Consider the following 11,349-nt stretch of genomic DNA (forward strand, 5'->3'; position numbering starts at 1 on the left):
AATCAAAAAGAACATTTTCCTACTTGTGGTGTCTAACCATGTAGTTTTGCTTTTATGTGCCAACTGTTTTCTTAGGGACTATTTGTCTGTTGTCCAGGGTAACAAGGTCACAGTTTCTGGTAGGATGTGTTGCTTTTGAGCTTTTCAGATGTCCTCTCAGTGCTTTGAAGAAGCCCAAATTGAATTCAATTCAGCTTCGCAGCATGAGAGTGGTGGCACCAACCTTGGAGAGTGATATCTCAAAATCTTGGCATTAAATCCAAAACATTCTGCATGATACCAAGAGGGGGGAAAGTAGAAAAACATGCCTCTTTGTAAATTGGATGAACTGATTTTTAAAGAACTATATACCTCTTTGTAAGTACCAGCTTTGTCAAGCACTGGTTAAGATCTCGCTCTCAACATCTGGTTACAGACACTAGTTACAGCTGAAAATAAAATGTCAATGGTGTGCATGAAAGACTGTGCAGTTGTGACACTTGCTCTGCTTCCAACACCTCCTCAAAAGTCAGGGGTTGTATTATTCATGTCTTCCGCGCTGGTGTCATATCTGTAGCTCCTGCTGTTGTTGTGTGCTTCTTGTTGCCTGTGTATACAGACCTGATGATCTGACGCTCTGCCAGGCTGTGGTGTTTAATCCAGGTCAGCTGCCATCTTACCCTGCTGTTTTCACGGCCTGTTAGAAATCTCTTAATTGGCCTCTTTTTCTAAGGGAAATATCAGTGTGATTTAAAGTTAGGGATAGATGGAGTGTCACAAGAGTCTCATCTGTTTGTTTGGCACCGTGTTACCATTTGGGGAGGGAGAACAGGACCAGACACATAGCCAGATGTGACGAGTGCTCCTGGCTGTGACATGTCACTGAACAAATCACAGACCTATTTGCTCCAGCTCTTGTACCATAAGGTTTAACCCCCCCCCCCCCCCAAAAAAACAACAACAAACAACCAAAAAAAAACAACACTCTATGGTTTTGTCATTCACATGCATATGGCCATCTTCTTATTCTACTGACACTCACAGTGAGAATTATTGTACAAGTCAACGGGCAGGACGGATACTCTGGTTCTACATAAAATGTTTTTCACACATCTGTTAAAAAAAAAAAGTTGTCGCAGATGCTTTGTAGCACACATTTTGGAGGATTGCAGCAAATGGGTTTTGGGTAGCTGGAGGCTCAGGTGGTCACCATGTGAGGATGATTACAGAGCGCCAGCAGTGAGCTGCCAAACTAACTGTGCTGTAGGCTTGTAGAAACACAGGCACAGTGAATTGTTGTGTAACAAATTAACTGCATTGGAAAAACGAAACATCATTTGAAAGTATGTAATATCTATTTGAAAAGAAAACAGCTGAGGCTGCTGTTGTTGCAGTATGTAGGGCTTGTTAGTTTTGTATTAAAAATATTCAGTAATTGTTTATTTTAAAAAGCTGGTTCCCCAAGATCACAAAACTGCACAACAACTGGATCTAAACTCACACTACACTATGACACAAATGAAATTTCTCTCACATCCAATCATTTAGGGTGAAAGGAAGCAAACCTCAGCTGGGCTCATAAAACCAAAACTGTCTGCATGGCCAGATAACAGAGGGCTTTTTGTGAACAGCTTGAACAAATCTTTTCAGTGTTAAAATTAGATGAAAAGTGTGATTTCAAAAACACCCTCTTCAACACAATCATTAGAAATTCTGTAGCTAAACTCTTAACTGACTAAACTCTTGTACATAATCAGTTTGTATTGGTATAGTTTGCTGAGAACCAGCATGGCTAATGTTTTTTTTTCCCTCTGTATCTCCTTTTGTTCCCTCGTCTCCTTCCTGTTTTTCCTTTTCCTCTCTGTCCATCTTAACAGGTCCCCCACCAGATGGGTGCTCTGACCTTCTACCGCTATGAACAGCCCATCGTAGACTACTGCCAGGCCCATCAACCCCTGCGGCTCAACATGGGCTACGAAGGACCCCCACAGGGCCTGGAGGGCCTGGAGGACCTGGGACCGTGTGATAGGGGCACTATACAGACAGTGGCACTGCCCGCCGTGCCCTCCGCTGCCAGCATAGGTGCCCCTATGCCAGGGCCTCGCTCTCCTCCACCACCCCTCAGACCACCGACTGAAGGCCCCAGCAGCGGTCCTTTTCCCCCCACCGAGCGCACCGGCACACTCAAATTTGGACGCTAGCGAGCCAAGCCAGGTTGTTAGAAGCTAGGGCCTTTGATTTGCCGTGACTTTGAAATGAAGGGGCAGGCGAGCTGGTTATTCAGTGGGGCCTTGTTTTCAGAACATGACTATGTGAACTAGGACAAAAATTTTCAGATTCTGCCTGGAGGGATTTGCCATCTGAAATACACAGTAGAGGTTGAGACATCATTGCTGATCATTCTGATTTCTTTTTCCAAAGCACCTTAATGAAAACATATCACCACTGACTCATAGGAGGTAATCCAGCATATGACAAAAAGCATTACTTTGTTTCCAAATCTGGTCTTTGCCATATCCCATGTCAACATCATGGGGCTCCTGCTCACAATAATGGCAGTCCACTTATGCTGAGACAGGAGTGAAAGGGAAAGTGCAATAAACCTGAGTTCTCAATCACAAAAAGTGAAAGCAGTAACATTAAAAAGCGATGGAGCTAGGTATCATGTGAAATGCAGGAGGCTTCTTACTGTGATAATTATTAAATTTTCATTCAGTAGTTGTTAAGAAAGGTAAATCAATTCCATTATTTCATAAAGATGAGTCATTTTCTCAAGACAAGTAATGACACAGTTTCTATTTCTTTTATTTAGCTCTTTTGTGTCTTTGGATGTTGGATTTCATGCTGAATTCCATTAATGTGCATGTCAAACCAAAGAGTTTACTTCTATTTTTCTTTTAATGCACATATGCTACTTTAGCTGAGGGCATTCTTAAAATGCCAGTTCTACTAAACTAGCCTCTGCCAACCCACATTCACAATTACAGCCAAATCTCCTGGTAGTCTCAGATGGACTGAGCTTGTCTTTACAGATTAACAAAGTCATCAAGCATTACATTCAAGTGAGGTGGTGAAACAGAAATTTTAAGAGTTATTTATCATAATAATGTATCTTCCCTGGTTCTCCCAACATCAGTTTAATTGTTATCCATGATCTTGGTGATGCTATGATCAACATCAACCACACAAACATTTTAAAATGAGATATTATGGCATGTTCCATAAATTTCTTAAAGATAAAGTACACTGGCCCTTTCCATGTCAGAATGGCAGGTCTTTGTATATGATTATATCCCAGCTGAATGATTCACTATGCTTTAAAGAGGTAATCATGGGGAAAATTGTGTGGTAAATTAAGTACATTTGAATGCAACATATTGTACATATTCTTAAAAAAGGTCCACTTTACTGAAGGTCAAACCACTCTCACTGCCCCAAACAGCTATTTGAAACATTGTTGAGTCAATGTTTGACTTTCATCACACTGGACAGTTTGGAGAGCACCATCTTGCTGGGTTGGCAAAGCTCTGGCCATGTGCTCCCGTCTCCCCCTCCACCACAGAGAACAACAGTGCCTAGTGGGAGCATGTTGAACCAGCACGTTGACTTCTCTTTGACCTGCATATGAACCCATGGACTGTACTGGGAATATTGCCTGACATCTTTTTTGCCAGAGAGCGTGCCTGCGGTGCTGGACTTTACTGCACTCGGTAATCCTTTGGCCACCGTGTGGAGCACTGCTATTTATTGACTTATGGAGCTGATGAAGACTTCAGATACGGCTGCGATGGCCTGTCAAATATCATCTCCAGTTTAACCTAAGCAGTACACCGGGGTCGTTTTCTACATGTCAGTGGTCATACTCCCGGGAAACTCTCGTGGAAACTGTGCTTGGTCCTCCCACAGTGCAACTGATTGATCCACAGATGAAACTGAGAGGGGCCAAAATTCCCCACAAAAGTGGGTCTATCCTCAAGATAAGAGAAAAGATATAAGTCTTTTTTGTTTTGTTTTGTTATTTTGTCTTTTTGGCTCAGAACAAAAAGAGACAGTTTTGAGGTGTTCACAGATGATGTCAAGAAATTCTATAAGACTAATCAAAGGACAAAATTGAATAGAACTTATTTATCGTGTAAATAGTGAATCTTTAATGATGAAAAAAAAAGTATGAACTTCACTTCTTCTGAAACACAAACTGCTTGTGACCAGAAGAGGAGCCTTATTCACTTTCCAGTGGGAATCTGTTACCAAGATGACTCGGTGAAGAGGTTCCTACTGCAACGCTCCTGTTGTTTCAATGATAAATATTTTTCTATCTGCTCCCGTCACTATTCTACCATTCCACCATTAAAACAAGAGTTATGTTACTGAGGTTATTTCTCAAATCTAATCACGTAACCAAATCACATAAAAAAAGGGAAGATTGGGAGGCCTGTTATTGTGATGTACTTCAAACCTCATTGAGATCCATATTTTCTGTTCTGACTTCAGAAGAGAGCTCATCATGCAGGAGGTGGCCACACATGTTGTTAATTGCATCCCAGCCCACTCCTCTTGTTTAAGAATTTCAATTGCCATTTTAAGGTCTACTCGGGGAGAAGAAGTGTGCTATTCTTTGTACCAAGAGTTTAACTTGTGAAGGATGTTCTTTTTGATGTGCCATTATTTTGTTAAATGTTTAACCAAAAACCAGCCCCAAGACAACAAGCAACCCAAAAGTCTTCATGGTTCCATGACTAAGAAGGGTTCAGTCCCCTTCATGTACAGGACATTGCATAAAAAGCAGTTGATTCGCTAAGTACGGTTGCTTAATAGTGCTGGTGGAGTTTACTTTGTAATAGCAGCTGTGCCAATGTCTTTATAATGGGAGCTCTCTCAATTCTCTCCATGTATTGTCTTGCCTTGCTCTATATCACCCCTGCTAACTCCTTGGCCTGAATTTCATGTCTGCCTCTTGGTGACTTCGGGTGAACCTTTTTAATGATGTTCTATTTCTGTCCGCATGCTGATATTTTGGGAAACTACACCCAGTTAGGGAGGAGCACTGAACCAGAGACAAACACAAGTACAGGAGATATAGCCACATCTGGTGTGGCCTAAAACCAGGAGCACGTGTAATGGACACCTTCACTAGTTTTTAAAGCAACTTGTTTGCTGACCCATTCCTGCCCCTGTCTCGCCTAAAGTAGAATTCCCTGGCACTATATAGGCTGTTGAGCTGAGAAAGAGGCTTGTGTTGGGCAATCACTCCAGGGACAGACTTTCCCTTTAATAGTCTCCTGCTAAACCCCAGTACCCCATATGTAGTAATTACTTCAGCTTTCAGAACAGTGGTACTGGTTCAATTCACTCTAAATACAATGATCAAAGCTACTTTGCCCTTCATGTGTAATTAGAAAATGCTAATAAAATTTGTGTATGTTCACAATTAAATCAACTACTAATAAGCAATTGATTAATCATGACTAGCTCCCTGATAAAATTGGATATGTTCAGTGGAATGTTCGAATCCTGCTGCCAGTAATTATTTAGTCTTTTGTCCATTTCTTTTGCCATCAGAGAGCTGGAAGCACAGGCACTGCATGCTAATGATGCATGTTTGAGCTGAACTCCAGGACCGTCTGCGCTAGCCCCGCAATGCCAACAGGCTTTATTTTCTCTTCTGCTTTGTTTGTTTATGGTTTTGTAGACTCTGAGCTCCCCATCCCCCCTTCACTCTTTGAGTTTGGGCTCAAGTCCACATTGGAGCATTTTTTATTTTTCTTTTCCATCTTTTTTTTCCCTCTTTTCTTATTTGCTTGGGGTGGGGTGAATAAAGGTCTGAAGAATTGCAGTGAAAACTTTCATATTTCAGTGTTTATGCTCAGAGGAAAAGCTAAATGCAAATCTCGAAGGGGAGAGGGAAAGCAGAGGAGGCGAGAGGGGGAGCCAGAGATGCTGTACAATGGGGAGGCTATAGAGGGACAAATGGGTAAGTGCAAGGACATTTTATTCTGTTACACTGAAGGCTTTGTGATGTCTCTAAATGTCCCAGGCAGCTTTATTTCCACTGTAAGAAATGACACAAACAGCTTTAGCCAAGGTCAAACACCCACAAGTCATACACATAACTATTCTATAGTGACATATGGTACACACAGACTAAACAAAAGGCATACTTGAATCTTCTAAGCTGTATGTATTATGCATGCTCACATACAAACAAATACAGATACATCCAACACTTACTTGAATTCATAATTTAAACTATATTACCCAGAATCTACTTTACCTTGTCAGTCTTTAACTGTAGAAACAATCATGCATAAATTCATACACACAAAAGGGAAAAAAAAAAAAAAACAGGCACACACATCCTTGATAAATGATAATAAAGCACTGCAGGTTTTGGCGCCCTCATTCATTCCAGTTCACCCAAGGCCATCTGCAACGGTTCAGTAGGTTCTAATCCATTACCTGATAAATAGATTTGAAAAATTAATTCCAAGCCAGACATGGATTTGCAGCTTTTCTTCCCCTGCCATACATCTGTGTCTTACTTGCAGGTAGCGCTGGGGCATACCCATACAGCACACACAGTCTTGACTCTAAAGAGTCAGCACATATACATATGAATAGGCAGGCCAAGCAGGAAAAAAAATAAAATAAATAAAAACCCTGATGTGCCCCATCTGCCACATCAAGATTTCCACTTTCTATTTTTGTTAGTGTGTCATTAGTGTGTGTGCAAAATGCAAAGTGGTAAGAATTAATAACCTTGTCATTGCTAAAAGGCATAGAGAGAGACAGGAAGCCTTGCTAGTGAGTTAGCTACCCCGCATGTACCCAGAAAGCCTGTGTGTGTATGTGTGTGTGTGTGTGTGTGTGCGTGTGCGTGCACGCACACATGCACACACATGTATCTATTGCAGCACCTACTCCTCTACCTCCTCTGAACCAACCTCACCATTACTAATGTTCAGGCCAACCCGGTCCCCATTGATTGTTATTTTTCCATGCTGTTTCACATTAGCAGGAAGTCTTTAACCTCTGACCCACATTGTCCTGACTCTGTTTTTCTGTCATTGCTCATGTCAGAGGGGAAAGGGAAGGCATGATCATTAACCTCGGTCGGTGAAAAACAGTTTTTCGTTTGTCTGACAAAGCCCGTTTACACCGTTAATTAGATTTAATGTGAGCACCGCAGAAAGGAAGGTTTTTATTTAAATGGGCTGCATTCCACTCCTGCAGTTGGCTCGAGAGTGCAGTGAGAGAAAGTGGAGAGAAACTGACAGACAGCAATACCAGAATTAGTCTTTTTTCCCTTGCAGCCTCAAAGCAATTTCCCAATTTTTTTTGCTGCCTCTTAAACGCTTTCCATATAAACCACAGGATCCCTGCTGTCTCCTTCTCATCCATTTCCTGCAGAGAGCATTGATTTCTGTAGGGTGTAAATATGCGCTGCATTGTTTTCTTTGGTAGTTGGTTTGTTGTTGATTTTTTTCTTTTTTTATTTGGATTTTTGTTCTTTTTACTGTATTCAGACCTTAAGCATTTTTGTGGAGACCTGGTCCAAGCGCAAAAATATGGCTCTTCTTTGAGTATATTATTGTCAGAAAATGTTTTGTAAAAATTTTGATGATGATATCAGAAATAAACATCTAAAGATGGGAGTCGTGATGTCATGTTTACCTGAATATACTGCACTCTTACCTGCTTTAAGGGGAACTTTACTATACTCATCAACATTAGTTATCTAGTTATGGGCAGCACTACTCAGCCTCTGAACAGTTAGTCAGGTAACAGTACATTGTTTTCTTTGGTTCTGATCTTCGGAGCAGGAGCCTGAGAAAGTAACTCAGATGATGTCTGTTAATGGAATGGATTATAAATGTACTGAAAGACATGTGGTCTATTACAGCAGTGTTTTCAAGTTGCAGTATTGGAAGTGTATGCTACAGTGTTTTTGGAGCTACACTTTAACCTCAAAAACTTCTGTTTATTTTATCCCATGCACTGTAAAATCATGATGAATAAACATTAGTATTAGCGTAATTAGATAAGTGTTAGATTACTCAGAAGTGATAATGAGTTCACTTGACTAAATGTACAATGGATAGTTTGACTCAAAATTAAGTGATTTAGAAGCATTGTTGGCTTATTCGATTATATTTCCCAGCGTGCACTGTATTAATGATGAAGTTCTCCAATTTTTTGTCATATGAAAAAAATAATTTACAACACTCTCATGCATAAAACAGAGCAATAAAAAAAACCCAGGAGCACCACATTTCATCTGGGACATTTTTGCAGGCTTACACTGACTGATGCAACAATCCACAACTCTTCCATCTCTGTTCTTTGAAAATCTGTTGACCCCTCCAAAATTCATGGAATCATGCTGGAAAAGTGACATATGTTTCTCCATCATAAGGATTACATGGATGAGATGACCAGTCACAAGCAAAAATGATGACTTGTCACATTCAGCAATATTTCATATTTTATGAGGACCCTTAATAATGGATTGAGTTTGAACCCAAGAGGGGGTCAGTGATAGTGATTCTTAAAACTACAATAAGTCACTGAGTAGGTTACAGGAACAAAGAAAGTCCAATCAAATTAAAACAAAAGTCTCCCAAACAAGCCTGATCTTGCTTAATTAAATTTGTAGCCTCAGTACAGGTGCTTTACAATGCCAGCCTTTGGTGATTTACCCTGAAAACATTAATGGTAAATAAACTTGTCTCATTGGTTCATTCCCCAGTTGTTTCTGCACCCTGTTCAGGATTTTACAAGCTCTGTGGTTTTTACAGAGAATCCAGCTCTGTCTGTTTGGGATGGAGCTCAGTTTTAGATGTCTTATAGCTGAAGCAGATGCGATTTCTTTAACCCGCAAGCTCCCTCACTGTCTTCTCAATTCTCTGCTGTAATTTAAGGATTTTCTCTGCAAATTATGCCACAATTATATCTGAGAAGATTCATTTCAGTCATAGTAAGATGTCCAAAAATATATAAGCCTAAATTCAGCTGGGTTGCACTGTAACTGACAAGTTAAAAAACATTTTAACACTCATTCGAGCATCTAAACAAATTCACAGTAATGAGTGTAATCTGGACCTTTCAACAACTGCAGGACTGCAATCACAGGGTCCAAAGAGAGGGAACGAAATCAAGCCCAGCAGTCTTCGACAGCCTGTGGTTAGTCTGACTAGGGATTTCTCAAAATAGCAACATGATCCACACAAAAAACACCATAAGAACGAGGAACACAGTCCACGATGTCAGACACATCGTGATCCGTGATCACACTGGCAATCCCCCTACAATGTGTGAGGAGATTGTCATTCCCTGTTGCTGGGGTTTCTGTGGAGCTCCACTCAACATATTGGTGTTTTGAGACCTGCCAAGATGCTAAGACAGTGCTTCAGGCTCATCAATAGTCTACATACCAAAACATCAGCTGAACTGTTGTGCCTGTGCTGTTAAGTGCAGCGAGGAGCATACATAAGAGCAACAAACAAAGCTTTTCAGTCAGAGAAAAATTGTTTCACACAGTGTTAAGATGGCCTATATGTCAAACAGGAACAGCACTCCAGCAGAGGGAGTTTATTCCTCACCATGATGTAGCTGAACTTTGTTGAACAAAACATCAGCTCCATAATAAGTCCTGTGGATTTTGTTTTATGTCTTTGGAAAAGAAACCATCTTTTTGTGGTTGCAGATGCATGCCTCACCTGGGTCACACACAGACAGTTTGGCACAGCTCCAAATTCTACACAATTTTCTCGTGACTCTGTCAAGGCCATGCCATAGACAAAACCAGAGACAAATCATAGCAGCAGTGAATTCAGAACACTTTAATGCTATAAATATGAACAAAATGTTGCTTCAAAGACTCAGAAATAAAACACGAAAAAGAACATGAATTAAAGCAACCCACCAATGCAACTTAATACTTGCTGAATATCATGCAGATGACTACTAGAAATTTAAGTTTTCACCTTGCAACAATGTGTGTAATAGGATACGCCAATACAGCTTGACAAAACTACTTAGTGTGGTTATAGGTAACCATAGAGGGCAATGTAACAATGCTTTTCAGCCTATTATTAAGCTACTCTTTGTATTTGGGAAAATGGGGCCCTGATCCAAATAGAGAGCTTGTTTGATGGCACAAAAGATTCAATATTGACATTAAATTTATAGTATAAGGCCAGTGAGATTCCTGCCACTGTACCTTCCTTCCAACTGATGCACAGTGAATCACCAAAATTCTGAACAGGCACAGGCAAGGGGAGAAAAAAAAACCTTAAGAAAATGCATTAACAGTGGCCAGATAACCTACATTTCAGATTTGACGTTTATTTAAAACTTTTGGGAGACAGTGGCGGCATACAAACGCTCAAAAAGTAAGCTTGACGAACACAGCTGACTTGTTCTGAGTGAACCAGATACCCTCAGCTAAGGAGTACCGTCAGTGTCACAGAGACAGGAGATCTGTTTGCTTCAGCCTGCTGTCACTTCAGATGCACACATCATGCCATCACCGCCTTGGAGTAACATGACAGGCCTGCTCACAGTCCGGCTCACAGCAGTTTTCAGGGACATGGGGTCTTGCTATCTTTTACTTTTCTTCTCCGATGATCACACACCCTCTGGTATAACGTCAACACAGTTGTCAAGAAATTATACAGTATTATTTAAACATTTAAACCTGTAGCTAGGTAACCATCACCTAGGTGACACTGCTCTCACAATGGATACTGTTAATGACATACAGTAACTTGCAAATTTTAGATCTGGGACATACAGGAATTGTATTGTTTCATTTATGATTCAACATTGCTTATCGTAAGCTGAACTATTGACATTTACCCTTTTTCCACACTAAAAAAACAAAACAAAAAAAAAAACAAAGTGTGTGTATTTATTAAAGGAATTATACTTTATAAGATTTGCTTACTGTGAGCAGCATCATACCAAAATACACCAAATTGCTCTGCTTTGGAAGGGTACCAGCTTTCCCTCTGCAAAGGCACACCTTATCTGAAAGGTTAAGAAAAAAAAGGAAAAAAAAAGGTCTGACATGGCTGAGGGGTCAGCCTCTTTCAGCTGATTGCACACAGTCCACCTCATCTTAGTCTGTGTGAAAAAGCCCGTGGCTGGTGTTTGATTGGCCGGGTCAGGTGGCTTGGTAAGTATGCAGTGTCTGATTCTCAGTGACCTTTAAAGCAGTGTGATGGTGGTGTGGGGTTGAAAACTCTACTGGAAGGGAGTGGAAAATTCATGGGTTGGATACACTCTGAGGTCGTTTCTCACTGTTTTGCAACATCAACTCTCTTAAGCTCTTTTTTTAAGCTAGGGCAAAGATTTCTATGGCCCTACATC

The 11,349-nt window shown here is 40.6% G+C and overlaps 1 protein-coding gene across 1 annotated transcript in view; it reads left to right on the plus strand.

Annotated features, from left to right (window-relative positions):
- The window catches only part of LOC108880307 (leucine-rich repeat transmembrane neuronal protein 4), a 97,478-nt gene extending 86,637 nt beyond the window's left edge, over positions 1-10,841 (plus strand). Inside the window, exon 3 of the mRNA XM_018671764.2 lies at positions 1,857-10,841. Within this exon, the coding sequence (XP_018527280.1) occupies positions 1,857-2,180 (324 nt within the window). The 3' untranslated portion in view covers positions 2,181-10,841. The remainder of the gene's footprint in view (positions 1-1,856) is intronic.
- Positions 10,842-11,349: the final 508 nt, after the last annotated feature.

The sequence above is a fragment of the Lates calcarifer genome, linkage group LG9 (genome assembly GCF_001640805.2).
Source record: "Lates calcarifer isolate ASB-BC8 linkage group LG9, TLL_Latcal_v3, whole genome shotgun sequence".
NCBI classification, from domain to species: domain Eukaryota; kingdom Metazoa; phylum Chordata; class Actinopteri; family Centropomidae; genus Lates; species Lates calcarifer.